At 52.9% G+C, this 14,916-nt stretch overlaps 6 protein-coding genes across 6 annotated transcripts; 2 read left to right on the top strand and 4 right to left on the bottom strand.

Moving 5' to 3' along the window:
* Positions 1 to 231: 231 nt before the first annotated feature.
* On the bottom strand, positions 232 to 955 carry ACET3X_003286 (uncharacterized protein; the record flags this gene model as incomplete). The annotated part of the gene is made up of 2 exons (XM_069448544.1): positions 232 to 709; positions 762 to 955. The coding sequence occupies 2 exons, from the start codon at positions 953 to 955 to the stop codon at positions 232 to 234; spliced, it is 672 nt and encodes a 223-aa protein (XP_069309833.1).
* Positions 956 to 1,484: 529 nt separating this feature from the next.
* On the bottom strand, positions 1,485 to 2,266 carry ACET3X_003285 (uncharacterized protein; the record flags this gene model as incomplete). The annotated part of the gene is made up of 2 exons (XM_069448543.1): positions 1,485 to 1,503; positions 1,551 to 2,266. 2 exons carry the CDS (start codon positions 2,264 to 2,266, stop codon positions 1,485 to 1,487), a joined length of 735 nt encoding a protein of 244 aa, XP_069309832.1.
* A 628-nt stretch (positions 2,267 to 2,894) lies between these two features.
* Positions 2,895 to 4,379, bottom strand: ACET3X_003284 (uncharacterized protein; the record flags this gene model as incomplete). Its single annotated transcript, XM_069448542.1, has 1 exon — positions 2,895 to 4,379. One exon carries the CDS (start codon positions 4,377 to 4,379, stop codon positions 2,895 to 2,897), a length of 1,485 nt encoding a protein of 494 aa, XP_069309831.1.
* A 2,338-nt stretch (positions 4,380 to 6,717) lies between these two features.
* Positions 6,718 to 7,509, top strand: ACET3X_003283 (uncharacterized protein; the record flags this gene model as incomplete). Its single annotated transcript, XM_069448541.1, has 3 exons — positions 6,718 to 6,841; positions 6,926 to 7,034; positions 7,092 to 7,509. 3 exons carry the CDS (start codon positions 6,718 to 6,720, stop codon positions 7,507 to 7,509), a joined length of 651 nt encoding a protein of 216 aa, XP_069309830.1.
* Positions 7,510 to 7,533: 24 nt separating this feature from the next.
* ACET3X_003282 (uncharacterized protein) lies at positions 7,534 to 8,625 on the bottom strand (the record flags this gene model as incomplete). Its single annotated transcript, XM_069448540.1, has 1 exon — positions 7,534 to 8,625. One exon carries the CDS (start codon positions 8,623 to 8,625, stop codon positions 7,534 to 7,536), a length of 1,092 nt encoding a protein of 363 aa, XP_069309829.1.
* Positions 8,626 to 9,742: 1,117 nt separating this feature from the next.
* Positions 9,743 to 14,746, top strand: ACET3X_003281 (uncharacterized protein; the record flags this gene model as incomplete). The annotated part of the gene is made up of 3 exons (XM_069448539.1): positions 9,743 to 10,844; positions 11,283 to 13,800; positions 13,849 to 14,746. The coding sequence occupies 3 exons, from the start codon at positions 9,743 to 9,745 to the stop codon at positions 14,744 to 14,746; spliced, it is 4,518 nt and encodes a 1,505-aa protein (XP_069309828.1).
* Positions 14,747 to 14,916: the final 170 nt, after the last annotated feature.

The raw sequence follows: 14,916 nt of genomic DNA, 5'->3' as shown, positions 1-14,916 counted from the left end.
AGCCTTGCTTCCAGCGCCCTGCCGGAATTTGACGATAGATGAGTATCAGGCCACCACTAGGAAGTCCTCCATGATCTCGTATACGGGCACGGGCGGCATGTTGGTTCGCCTCGACAGCCAACTATCTGGGGGCAAGCTCCAGGCTGCTCAGCTTGATTGAATAGATGCAGAGGGTTCGTACGTATCTGAACATGGAAAACCCATGATTGCATTGTGAGGTTATTATAAACATTACTGCTTCCAGTACTCCGCACCCAGCTCGTCTCCGAGCTTCACATTATCGCCATCTACAATGATCTTCCTAACCACGACGCCCACTGCATCCCATTTACTGTTCGTCTCAATAGGCAGACCTGAGTCTCTGCGTTTACCCGCGGCGTCTTCGTTGCCAACTTCGCGCACGACTTCCCAGTTGTTGTTACCAACGTCGACAAGCCTAGCACGCTTGTAGCTTGCGTTGGAGACCTGGCGCTGTGCGACGACGAAGCCAGCCTCGTCTTGCTCCTTGATCCACTTCCTGGCTTCTTCATCTTTCCATACTTTCTGGAGTGCTGCGTCGGCGTCCTTGAGCAGCCTCACGCTCTGTTCCTCTGCCTCGATCGTGCCAGCCTCTGTGCCCTTGTCGAGTGGCTTCTGGAGTAGATGCGTACCGCCGAAGCTCTCGACAAAGTGTCCGTTTTCCGCGTTGAGGAAGATGACATCCTTGTACCTAGGCAGGTTAGTGTCTTGCACGCAAGTACCGTGTATGTGTTGTGGCGTACCATCGCGTGCCAATGTCGTCGTAGTCGCGGTCTTCGAGGACTTTGGGTGTGTACTTTGACGTCTTGGAGACGAGCTGTCCGCAGGGGACCTTGTCGGCAGGGAGGGGTCGAGGAAGGATTGCGAGCTCGGGAATGATGGAGGGCGACAGCGGGCCGTCGAGGTAGCTGGGTCGACGAGAGTACTTGGCCGCCATAGTGAGGAGCTGTAGCTAGAGCTGTAGTAGAGATGGGAGGGTAAGTAGAGCACAATTGCCTTTTGAATGTCTTCAAAGCAAGCTATGGAGCTATACTCAGATGCGGAGTTGCTCTCGTGAGGGGTCAGCAAGCTTTATGTGATATCATTGTACCACCGCTCTGGTAGCTGAACAACCCCGCTCGCCATGACTACAAGCTTCTCAGGTCACGCTCATGCTACGGTACCTGTTTTTGGTAACCCCAGTACCATACCAGGGATGATGCGACGCGTACCTGCGACGGAGTGAGTGGTGTGACGGATCAGGTGGCCATGATGAGGTCGGAGGCATGGCGTGTTGTTGTACCTGACTATACTCCCTGACAAGTGGATCCGGAAGGACGCGGCCGACTCTTCCCGGCTCATCTTCGTCGCATCGACACGTATCAAGCAGCCTCGACATCACCACCACTGGCACCCATGGAACAAACGATTGACGAGGAGAGTTTCTATTTACTGAGTAGAGTGCGCATGTACTCCTGCGCCGTTATTTACAGCTTCTGGCGACCCCTGCGGTAATCAGCCACGCATCGTTCCAACCAGACTGCAAGACTCACGGCTTCATCGCCATGGCCTTTGCGAACATCTCGTTCATCGGCATGCCCTTTGCGCTGAGGTTTTGCTCGAGGTCGATGTCCGGGTCAGATTTGCCCATTGCGCGCCTGTACGCCTCGCGCTCCCCAACGCGGCCCAGCCACGCCATGATTCCCGGGTAATCGCTCAAATCCACCGGCTCAAAGGTTCGCATCGTTGTGAAGCACCATACTGTCATGCACTCTGCGGCAGTGAATTCATCGCCAGCAAGCCACTTGTTATTTTGTAGTCGGTTGTCGATGTGGCTCAGCGCCTTGCGGACACGGGCATCGGTGCCCTTGTAACGCGGATCATCTTCGCCGACCATACCACGCGCCATACCCCTTCTGAACAAAATAGACTGTAACGTGCCATTCGGGAAATGGAGCCAGTAAAGGTAGTCTGCAAAGTTCTTGTGCTGTGGTGCCAGGGCCAATCGTCCATTGCCGTACTTGTGGATAATGTAATCGCAGATGGCCCCAGATTCGGCGATTTTGATGGGGTTGGACGGATCGGTCAGGTCCTCGAGGACGGGTGAAGCACCCATAGGGTAAACAGCTTGGAGCTCAGGTGGTGAGAGAAGAGGTGACCGCTTGTATAGCTTCAACTCGTAAGGAATATCAAGCTCCTCGAGAAGCCATGGGATGCGCTCGCCTTGGCCGACTTGTAAATGGTGGACGATAAGCTTTGGGGATGACATATTCGGGTTTGAGATTGAGATGGCAGACCGTATGGGACCTTGGAAGATTTCGACGTCTTGAATTATTCTTGTATTTCAAATGTATTGGGCTCCTCGGTGTTTCGGTTGCTCGGCGATCGACAGATCCGGAAAGTAGTGTACGTAGTGTAGATGAAAAGCTCCGCTCACTATGATTCGGCGACTTGCGGCTCAAGAAGTGGAGGTAGTGGGGTTGTGGACTCCATTCTGCTTCGGAAACTTCGATCCTTATGTTCGTTCAGATTCCAGGCACCCACCATCTGGGCCGTCGACATCTTCGCCCTGTACTCCCAGATTGGGTAGACTAATCTAATGCTGACAATTTACGTCACGTGTCATTCGGCCGACCCTAGTCAGTACCACACGCCGATTCGCCAAGTACGATCCGCCGAAGGATTTTAATGCGTCACAGTGGACTTTGCGGACGGATCGCATGGTATACGCCGGGCTTACAGGCATTTGAAGACTAGACCGCTGTTACCTCCGAGATACCACGCGTCCAGTGATTGCTGTCAGTAAACAGGCATCAGCTTTTTGCTACCACATTGATTCAGTCGCGTGACTACTACCTATGCAAAAGGCAAGGAGAAGTTGCAGACTAAGGGTGCAGCTACAAGATCACATCTTCTGGAATGCGCGCATCGTCTGAAAGTCTCTCCCACTCATCGTACGCCTCCCCAAGCCACCCTTTTAATTCCTTGTCAATCCTCTTCCGATATTGGCCAACAATATGCACAATCGCATGCTCCTTCTCATGGGCCACTTTGGCATGCTGCTGTTCGTAATTGAACATCTCAAAAACATTCTCGTCCCACTCGGTCCCGTCGCGGCCAATGCGTGAGTAACTACCTTTGTACCCCAGATTGTACTCCATTGCGTTGCATAACATGTCGATGGTTGCCTCGACAAGCTCAGAATCGGATAGCGCTTCGATCTTGCCGACTGAAGAGTCGTCGTGGTCCATCTCCTGAGATCGGTGAAGGTACTTGATGGAACACGATTTCCATGCCTCGTGGTCGACGCGATACAACGCTACGGTCTGGCGAACAGAATACATGTAGTCGCCAAACGGCCCCTTGCAATCCTGGCGATCAGACAAGCCGGTCAAACATCCCCAGAGTGGGAAGCCATCCAGCCAGTGCAGCTCGACCAGCCTCTTCACATGTGAGAACTTCTTCGCATGCCAGTAGCCGTCTCTCTCCTCCTCGTCTGTTTGCAATTCAATGTGTAGTCTCGATGGAGGGATCTCAAGCCGGAGTTGGCCTGTAGTAAGTGAACGATAGAAACGCAGGAACGGAAAGAAGTCCAGGTTCCTAACTCTCCACTTGACCCAAAGGCCCTCGCGAGTCATGGAGTAGTAAAGGAAGAAGGTCTCGCAGAATATTTGTCGATCTACGAGAGATAGTATGGGAAGGTCGTCGAGTAAGTTGCCTGTTGCATCTACCTCTAGCACGCCTTTTTTCTCGTTTTCCTTGCGCGGATCGAAGATGCCTTGATCATGGTTGATCTCACCGTCTGGCAGAATCTCCTGTGCTCGCGGGGTATACATGTCATGTTCTTGTCTGTACAACTCCAAAGCTTCGAGGGCGCCAGGGGTAAGTCCTCCTTTCCTGGACTGTGCATGCTTCAGACGTCTTTCCACGATTTTATTGAGCTTTTTCCTTCGAGCTTCGTCTCGCTCCATTTGCATTATAGTAGGTTTCGACGCGCGGATTTCTCTCACCCTCTGCGACTGCTTGGAGTAAACCACCCAAGATTTACTGCGGAAAAGTCCATAATACTCACGGTGTGATTCCATTTTGGGGTTTCTTTCAACCCGTTCGTTTTCCAAGCAAAGGCCGTAGATCTCGTTGCGGAGCTCAGGTGGTAACTCGAAGAATGGGAAGAATGGCTGTGTGCTCTTCCTAAAGTCGTACCTCTTGACAGTACTCTGATAACTGCCGCGAAGCTCATCCAGGATCGAAGTCCATAGCTCTTTAGCTCTAGCCACGTCTGATCGATGCTGTTTTTGGGTCTCGGTAAGTACAGTTGCGGACCATGGCTTCTTCAGCTCATCAAGCACGGAATCGCAAGTTGCTATTGCTAACGTGGACATTGTGTGTAGTGTCTTTGCTGCATGTTCCTCTTCGACGGCAGAGTAGGAAGTTATAAGTCATTGAGGACCTCTGTTTGCTATAGTGGAAGATTGCGGTCGTGATGCATCTTATGATGCGTCTCGTGACCCATAGTGGCTAGGCTGGTAGATCCAAGATGATGCTGGATTACGAACAATCGGGACGTATGATGTCCTTCAAAGTTACGAAAAGACGCTCCAGCTTGCGAGACTAGATAGACTGCATTTTGAGACACTACGAAGACATGAGCCACGAAATCACAGCGCAATACCGCTGCAATCTCTGTAGCATCGACTTGGCCTAGATCAACCTAGACCTGCCCTCAAGTGCGTCAACCTTGGGGAAACACCATATCCGCGCGCTTGTAACAAAATTCAGGAGAATTCCGCATGTATGAGTTGGAACTCGAAACCATGCCCCATTGTGGTCTTGTTCACCAGACTTTTGAGTCGCTCACAAGTATTGCAAGGTTTTCGACTGACGTAAATTCTTATTACCTCGGGCCTGCCGTGCGATTCGACTGGCCGTTCGCTCACGAACTGATCCAACGTGAGCTTGGCACTCTGTCGAATGGTCCTCCGTCGAAAACGCGACACACACAAGGCCATAAGTTGTGGTTCAGTATGCTGGAACCAAGTCGGGTCCAAAGGCGATCCCAACTTACAAAATAGCTCTTGTGCTTGTGCAACCCAGTGTAAAGAGTTGATGAAACCCTTATCATGAAGTTTTCCATTTTTTGCAAGATAACCGCCACCCACATCCATGTATGCGATAGTGGGTCTGCTGTGCTTTAGCACGACAGTTTTATAGGCATAACAGGGCTCGTAACGAAATATTCTTATCATCTCGATTTGCGTATCGAGTGTGCCGTCTTTGAGCTCAGTCACCCGAAACTGCAAACGCTCGTCGTTCCCTCGTTTGTCTGGAATTGTTTTCTGACGCTCTGCCGGACTCAATCCTTGTATGATTTTCGATGGTTCATTTGCTTGTTTTTCGCATTCTCGCTTGATAACTTCTGCCCCGGTTTGCTGATCACGAAGCCTAATATTTTGCTCTGAAATCGTATGAAGCAGGTCTTCAGTATCAATCCGGGCTTGGAGGAGTTCCATTTGTAGCTGAACGACGAGGCCTTCTTGACCATTGGTCTTTGCGTCCGGATGCGCGGAATCACATCTGAGTTGAGCGGTTGTAGAGGCCGTGTTCTCATCACCAATCTTGTCTAACAATTCCACAATGCATCTCCGACGTTCATGATCAAAAAGTAGTCCTTGATGCTCACCACGCCTATACCTTCTCCTTCTTTCAGCCCCGACAATCGCATTCGTACCGGCCAGATCTTTGGCGCTGAGATCAATGTTGTCTCTCAGATTCGTGTCCGCTGGACTGCCTTGTTCCGGGTTCAAGAGGACCTCCACCGCCGCGAGTCCTCCCAATAGTGACGCTTCCATCAATGCCGTTCGACCTTCCTGGTTCTTGGTGTCTATATCGGCGCCTGATGCAAGCAAAGTTGTGATAATAGCTTTGCAGCTCTTACGTCCATGAGCCACGGCGGAAGCCACAATCAATGCAGTGTTGCCGTCAGCGTCTCTAGCATTGACGAATCGCGAAACATCCTGAGGTCTCAACTCTTGCATTTCCGACTGGAAATTGAGCAGAGAACCGTCTTTGCATGCTCGCCAGATATTGCTTCTCCAGATTTCCGTCGGATGATTCTGCACTGTCTCGTGCAAGGACCGGGTTGTTGAAATGTCTTCCAGGTTCAGCCGCGAGACATTCGCGGCGAGAGCTTTCATGACGTCGGTGCTGGCCATGACTCTAGCATTCGGTAGTATTTCTTAGGAAGTGGTCTCGTTAACTTCCCTCGCACTATTTGAATCGAAGCAAACAAAGCATCGGCCATGTTCACTCTCGACAACAGACGGGTACGTCAACCAGTGGGATGCAACATATGCATGTCAGCTTGTATGTAACCATGCAGCCAGTCTGTTGGAACGCTGTAATTCGCAATTCCAGCAGGATGTCAGACATGGGAGCGGTTCACCGGTCGATGGCTGATTCGATTCGATCACACTGCCGACTCTGTACTTGCATTATGGGATTTGCATGCATAGCTGCAACGTGGACGAATTGCAAAAGGAATTTGTTTCGCTCTCGCATGCAAATGATGCGACACGGAAAGCCGACGCTTTCATGGAAGCCCATCGTAGGCAGGTGTTCATTGCTAGCGCCCGAGTGGCGACGAAACCCCACCAACGCGTCGCTTCAATCGCGCATCAACCGCTGCAGAGCAGCCACCTCTCACATTACGGTTCCAGCAACATGACGCGGGGCAAGCTCATAGTGTTCGAAGGCCTGGACCGAGCAGGCAAATCAACGCAATGCCAGATGCTGGTTGATGATTTGCAGAATGATGGGATCAGGGTGCGGCATATGCGGTTTCCGGGTATGTAGGCGCAGACTGAAGGCCATCAAAGGATCTGCGGTTGGGCGAACGGATTGAAAAGCCGAAGACTGATGACTTAAGCAGATAGAACGACACCAATCGGTCAAATGATCAACAGTTACTTGAGTGGTCAGAGCGAGCAGGATGACCATGTCATACATCTCTTGTTCTCCGCGAATCGATGGGAAGCAGTGTAAGTCGTTCTATGCTCATGTGCGCACAGACAAGACACTCTTAACGTATATCTCAGACCCTCTATCCAAGCCGATCTCGAAGCTGGTATAACAATCATCGTAGACCGTTACTACTACAGCGGCTGCGCGTACTCTGCTGCCAAACAGAACCCCAGCATGAGCCTAGAATGGTGTCGAAAACCCGAGGTCGGACTTCCGCGACCTGACCTGTGTCTCTTCCTTGATATATCCGCCGAGGACGCAGCAAAGCGAGGCGGTTATGGCACTGAGAAGTATGAGAAGAAGGAGATGCAGGACCGCGTACGTGAGCTGTTTGAGACGATGATGCAGAAGAAGGAAGGGGACGACTTTGTGCGCATCGATGCGGGTGGGAGTATGACGGATGTGGCGGCAAAGATTAGACAAGAGGTCGATAGGTGTATTGAGCGGGTCGCTAAAGGCCAAATACCATTGAGGACTGTGGAGGAGTGGTAGATGCTCTCAACCAGCGTTGAGGCCCTACAGCTTATCCTCATCGTCATTGACATTCTCGACCCATGTCTCATCAAGGTCCTCGTCAAGGTCAACATCAAGGTCGTCTATGTCTGGAAACTCTTCCGCGCCGTCCTCGACGGTCCCGTCCGACTTTCTCTTCTTTCGCTTTGTCTTGAACATGGCCTTCAGCTCTTCTTCGCCATACATGCGCAGACTGAGCTCTTTCACCAAGTCAGACCACCTCAGAGAACTGCGACAGCTTGGACATGTCCCTTTGATTGGAATGAGTGCATCCAAGTTGCTCTCTTCTGCCAGGAATTTCTGTGACATACAGGCCATGTGTGACACAGCGTGGCATGTCTCTACTGGGCAGACCAAGACAAGTGATGTGTCAGGACTCGTATCTTCCTTGCAAACACCACAAACTCGCTTTTGATCGTCTCCGAGCATCATTTTCGACTTTTCGACGTGTGTCTTGCAGTCCTCGTAAGCAACAGGAATTGCTCGTATTATCTCCGGTATGAAGTGAGTTCGCATCTCGCTTTGCACGTCCGGCGCAAGCTTCGGAAGCTCGGCTGGCGTGACTCGGACAGTGATGTCCTCGCGCAGGTTCGTCTTCATCTTGGAAATATGCTTCTCCCATTGCGTAAACACATCCTGGGCAAAGAATCGGATATGCAGCGGCCATCGGCTGAAGCTCCCGACACCCAACAGATGATGTAGATTCTTCAATCGCGCTTCGAGCGACATGGGTGGTCTCGGCCTCTTGACAGGCGAAGGATTCTTTCTCCCCTTTTGCAGCTCCTCTCGCCTTGCGTCGCGCACATCTCGCTCAATGTGTCGTGTCGCGTGCGTGTTTTGCCACGCCCACTCAAACTGCAACGCGGCGAACCTGGAAGGAAATCCGGTAACAATGCACGTCATCTCCCACGGCCGCTTCCCCTGCATCGCCGTACGCTTTGCGCCGCCCTTGCTGGAGCCATTGTGTTGACCGAGGCGACGGGCCGGATTGGGTGTACTGCCGATGTAGAAGGCCTTTCGGTTCTTGGAGCGGAGTAGATAACAACAGTAGAAGGCTGGTATGGGGCGCTTTTCTATCTTGAGAGAATCGGCCATGACGAGGCTCGATAAAGATGAAGTCGCTCTTGTTGTTGATCGCATCCCAAAGCGTGCAACGGCCAGTTAGGGCTGACGGGACGGTGCAGATGGAGGCCGGCGTGATTGGCGGGCTGGTGCGCTTCCCGTATAACAACCTTGCTGCCGACCTCACCTGCAGCAGTCCAGACTTGGGGATGGAATGAGCACAAAAGTAAGAATTCGACGAAAATGTAATGCGAATGCGCGGTGCTGCTGATGTTACGTTGGCTGTTTCGAGACGCGGTGTGGTGATGCAAGCATGTGGCGAGTTTAGCCCGACAGGTGTTCACGCTGGAAAGGAAGAAAAAGTAATCACAGAGGGAGATATCTGAGTCAGGCTGATATATGTGCTTGTTATGCGAGCCAATGTGGTTCGTTGGTCGCCGAGATGGTGGACGGCGGCGCAAAAGAAAGTTGGTAAAGTGAGGTCGGCACCTGGGCAACCTTGCGTGCAGCGGCCAGATCGGCATGATGTAGCTTCCATACCTCACCGTGACTGCAGTTGAAGACAGCGTATTGATATTGCGCCAACGCAAGATGGATATTGAACAAAAGCGTCTGGCAAGTCTCTCGAGTCATGCTTGGAAATGGCAAAGTCATCATGTACGATATTTCTTCCGCGTGCCCTGCTGAACAAGCGTGGACGTTCTAGGTTCGGTACCTTTGGCTTTGATATGCATCCGCCGCTAGCGGGAATCTCGCACCTTTCAGCGGGCCCCATCCATCCTCTCCATATCTCCTCACCTCCACAACCGAATTGCACAACCGCCACCTCTACCACGCCCTCCCCCCACACGGAGACGCACACGCACACGCATACTAATACTTCATTCTTGTAGAACTGCATCACGCAGTCCAAGCGGGTCGAGAGCGGTCGCCTGCCGCTATAGAGGCTCCATGCCTACGCCTATATCCCCTCGATAGTGCCCACAACCGACCGACTCACTCCCAGTCACGGTCGCCATACCTATCAAAATTATCTCGTATCTCGTTACGAGGCTGCAACTAGGGCGGAAGTCGCGACAGCGCTGCATGCACGGGCAAGAGGGTCATGGTCGACTTCATGCCCCCCAGTGGGCCCTCGACAGGCGCCACTATGACTACCTTCCGGGTCGCGACGGATAGTGGACCCTCTGACGGAACAGCCAGTGCGTCCAAATCAAGAATGAGCGGTGCTGCGGTGTCTGCGACGAGTGGCGCGCAGCTGAACGGGGCTGGCACGATTCCCTTGAGCGCGCGTAAGGCGGCGCCGCTGGATCTCGCTACCGTAGAGCGCAGAGGACATGGAGCGCCCAACAACCTGCCACCCAAGCAGAACCGTCTCTTTGGCTTGCGCGAGTCTCCAACATACAGACCGACGGCCGAGCAGTTCAAAGATCCCGTGCAATACATTCAGAGCATTCGAGAGGAGGCACAGAAGTATGGCATCGTCAAGATCGTGCCGCCGGATACCTGGAATCCCCCCTTTGCCATTGACACAGAGCGCTTCCACTTCCGTACACGGCGACAAGAACTCAACTCGGTCGAGGGTGGCACACGTGCTAATCTCAACTATCTCGATCAGCTCGCCAAATTCCACAAGCAACACGGCCACAGTCTCACTCGCTTCCCCAGTGTTGACAAGCGGCCTCTGGATCTCTATAAGCTCAAAAAGGCCGTTGAAAAGAGAGGTGGTTTTGAACGTGTCTGCAAGCAGAAGAAGTGGGCTGAGATAGGACGCGACCTCGGCTACAGTGGCAAGATCATGTCCTCGCTGTCTACATCGCTCAAAAACTCATATCAGAAATGGCTGCACCCGTATGAGGAGTATTTGCGGCTCGTTAAACCCGGCGTGCAGCAGATGCTCGAGTACGAGCACGGCGGGCCCTTCACGCCATCGCCAGCCCATTCGCCCATGAAGAAGTCGCTACAGGGCACGCCTGTGGCCAACGCAACGGATTCGCCTGCCATAAGAGCCTCAGCAGCACTGAACGCGACACTGCAGGCTGAGCCCGTGCCCACACCACCACCCGAACTGTCCCGACCCGCTGGCTTTACACCAGTCAACTCTAGCGGCTTTACTGCGGTCAATGCACTCTCATTACAGAAGCCATCTACGCAGCCCTCAACACCCAGTGCTCTTGTTGCGGCGAATGCCTCGAGCGCCGTGCACCGGGATGTGCTCGAGTCGCGCACTTCGACACCCCTGCGCAACGCCGGTAGCCCCATGCTCTCAGCTGACAACACACCCGATCTTCGGCCGCCTGGAAATGGACTCACACCACTAGCCAACGGACATCAGTTCAATCAGCTGAAGCGAACCTTCTCCCAGGACCCAGAGAGCAGCGCAAATGACGACGTGGATGAGGCAAGCGGGCGACGGAGCAAGCGACTTAAAAAAGACGCTCCTCCTACGGTTGCTGGCTCGCACATGACGCAGCCTCGCCAATCGACGCCCAGCCGGTCTTTTCCACGTGTTAGGTCGGCCGATGAACGCCCTGGTGATCGCTGCGAGACTTGTGGGACGGACAACGATCCACAAAATATCTTGCTGTGCGACAGCTGCGACTCTGGCTACCATGGTTATTGTTTGGACCCACCGATCAAGGCCGTTCCTGCATACGACTGGCATTGCCCCAGGTGTCTTGTTGGCACAGGCGAGTTTGGATTTGAGGAAGGAGGCATCTACTCGCTCAAGCAGTTCCAGGAACGAGCCCACCAATTCAAACAGAGTCATTTCGCCAGCAAGATGCCTTTCGATCCAATCACCAATGCGCCAAAGCCAGTCACCGAGGATGACGTAGAACGCGAGTTTTGGCATTCAGTCGCAAACGTGACAGAGACCGTCGAAGTTGAGTATGGAGCAGACATACATTCGACAACACACGGTAGTGGCTTTCCTACGATTGAGAAGAACCCGCGCGACCCCTACTCCACTGATCCATGGAATTTGACTGTACTGCCCTACGCGCCAGATTCTCTGTTTCGCCACATCAAGTCCGACATCTCAGGCATGACCGTACCTTGGCTATACGTCGGTATGGTGTTCTCGACATTTTGCTGGCATGCGGAAGATCACTACACCTACTCGGCAAACTACCAGCACTTTGGCGCTACCAAAACATGGTACGGTGTACCCGCCGAGGATACAGACAAATTTGAGCAAGCCATGCGTGAGGCAGTACCAGAACTGTTTGAGAGCCAACCAGACCTTTTGTTCCAGCTTGTGACACTTTTGACCCCTGAGCAACTCTTGAAGGCCGGTGTCCGAGTCTATGCGATTGACCAACGCGCTGGAGAGTTCGTGATAACATTCCCAGAAGCCTATCACGCTGGGTTCAACCATGGGTTTAATCTGAACGAGGCAGTGAATTTTGCGCCCAGCGATTGGGAGCCATTTGGTGAGCACGGAGTCCAACGCCTCCAGGATTACCGACGTCAGCCATGTTTCTCTCATGACGAATTACTATTGGCAGCGGCATCGCGTAAAGACACAACTATCAAAACCGCCAAGTGGCTCGGTCCTGCGATGGAGCGAATGCTCGAGCGAGAATCGCGTATACGTGCAGAGTTCCTCGAAAAGCACAAAGCTGCCAGACCGCATACTTGCAAGGTTGACGGTACCGGCGATAGTGAAACACCATGTGAGCTTGAATTTGTCGTCGATGATGCCGACATGCACGAGGATGAACTCATATGTGCCTTCTGTAAGGCCTATGGCTACCTCTCTCGGTTCTACTGTAGCAAGACCAAGAAGGTCTTGTGTCTACAGCATGCGGGATGGTTTGAGTGCTGTCCAGAGATTCCGGAATCTGAACGTCGCCTTGGAGCCAAAGGTCAACACAAGCTGGTATACCGCATGCCCGAGGATGCCCTTGCTGCGCTGGTGCAGAAGGTCGTTGACAAAGCAGGCATGCCGGAAGCTTGGGAATCAAAGATGGAGGCTCTGCTTGCCGAAGGGCCCCGGCCTCAACTGAAGTCTTTGCGCGCCCTCTTGAACGAGGGCGAGAAGATTGATTGGGACCTGAATGGCCTTCAGGATCTGAAAGATTTTGTCGACAAATGCCAGGAAGTCGCCGAGGAAGCGATCCTCTATACCACTCGGAAGCAGCAAGCTCGCCGCAAGGCAGAACGTCCCGGGAGAGGAAGACCAAGCAAGGCGAACATCGCTGAGGCAGATGAGAAGGACCGCGAGTACCGCAACGTGGAAAACATACAGAAACTACTCAATCAGGCGAAAGACCTAGGGTTCGACAGCCCAGAAATAGCCACGCTCCGAGAACGCGCCGAGAGCATTGTCGAGTTCCAGACTAGAGCGCGCACTGCTTTGCGTGAACGCCCGTCTGAGCAAAGCATCGCTCGGCTTGATGAGCTCCTAGAGGAAGGGAAAGGTTTCAATGTCGACCTCCCCGAGCTCGAATCCCTAGAAAAAGTGGTACAGCAATTGAAATGGCTCCAAGAGGCGCAGAACTTCAAGGTGAAGCTGGCACCGACGCTTCAAGAAGTCGCTGAGCTCATTAAAAGTGGTGTTGAAGTCGGCATGCCAGAGCACCATCCCGACCTTCGCTTCCTGCAGGATAAACGAGACCAAGGCGAGTTCTGGGAAAAGAAGGCCAAAGAACTTATGGAAGTGGAGAATGTTCATTACCAGCAGCTCGACGCCTTTTCCAAACAAGCGACCAACCTGCCCGTAACACCAGAGACCCGCGCAGCTATGGATGCTATTTTGAAAAAGCAACGAGATGCACAGGAGCTCATCATGTCATTGTACGAGCGGAGCAAGAATCCTGATTTCTCCCAACGACCAAAGTACATGGAGGTCCGCAATGCCATGGAATCGCTAAACGCACTGAACGGCAAGCCCAATGGCACGAACGACCTTGAAAAGGAGCAGAAGCGACACGAAGATTGGATGAGACGAGGAAAGAAGCTTTTCGGCAAAGCTAATGCGCCCCTTCATATCCTCCATGCGCACATGAAGCAAGTCGACGAGCGCAATCGTTCCTGCTTCGACTTGTCTGATCAGCCTCGAATGCCTGTGGAGCCCGCCTCTCGCGAACAGAGCCCAGCCGACGGAGAAGAGGTGGACGGTTCGGGATCTAGTCGAGATGTTTTCTGTATTTGCCGAAAGCCCGAAGCTGGCATGATGATCGAGTGTGAACTGTGTCACGAATGGTAAGCTACTTGGCTCCAAGGCATGCAGACATGTGCTAACAGCGATAGGTATCACGGCAAGTGCCTGAAGATTGCGCGCGGAAAAGTCAAAGAGGATGACAAGTACACGTGTCCTATCTGCGATTACCGTGTCAAAATTCCACGCGACGCGACTCGCCCGAAACTGGAGGACCTGCAGCTTTGGCAGGATGAAGTCCCCGGTTTGCCGTTCCAACCCGAAGAAGAGGAGACATTGGAGTCCCTTATCGAGCACGGTACCAAGTTCCGTGACTACGTTGCGCAGTACATCAATCCACTCATGTCAAGCCCTGATGAACTCACTACGCAGCGGTTCTACCTACGAAAACTGGAGGGCGCCGAGATCCTCCTCTCCAACGAGATCAACTTTTTCCGTCAAGAGCTGCACAAGTGGGCACCAGTTGCCCCAACACCGCCGCCTATTCTACAAGTGTCGCTCTCTACGCGTAAGCCTCGGCCCACGAAGCAACAGAAGCTCATGAACCAGCTGGGCATCACCAACCCAGATGATCTTCCGCAGCACCTCAAGACCAAAACTCACCAGTTTAAGCGCAAGGACGGAGACGGCCTTAAGACGATGAGCCAGCAACCTGGTGCTGCTGAGCAATCTCATACACCACCAGGCGAGCCTCGCCAAGGTGCCGGTGAAAGCAGCGAGTACTTTAACACAACCACGACATCTACATTCAGCAACTCTCCTACATTTGCCACGACAGCTCCACTCAGCTTCGGCGGCGGTTCTTCTATCGCGCCCATCGATCCGGGCCTCTTTGAGAGCTCAGGCCCGGCAGCTCCTACTAGTCCTATGCAGGACCCTTTCAAGAGCTCAGGTAGTGGGAACGAGATGTTTGGCGAAGCGATGGAGATGGGTGGTGGTCAAGCAGAAGAAGCACTTGCTGTCACCGAGGGCAACAACTACATGGATTAGGACTTCGACGTCTACATCACGATTGTCAGTTGATGGCGCATAATTTCTGATAAGCATCCTAGGGCGGCGTTCGGCAGACCGTTGTACAACACGGCTCATTCTCATGTTTCGGTCTGGAATTCCACGACTGTTGTTCTCAGCATTGTAATTGTTTCATCATTTCACGGATC

The sequence above is a fragment of the Alternaria dauci genome, chromosome 2 (genome assembly GCF_042100115.1).
Source record: "Alternaria dauci strain A2016 chromosome 2, whole genome shotgun sequence".
Lineage (NCBI taxonomy): Eukaryota > Fungi > Ascomycota > Dothideomycetes > Pleosporales > Pleosporaceae > Alternaria > Alternaria dauci.
Note: the sequence above shows the minus strand (reverse complement) of the source record. Positions and strands in the feature narration are given on the sequence as shown.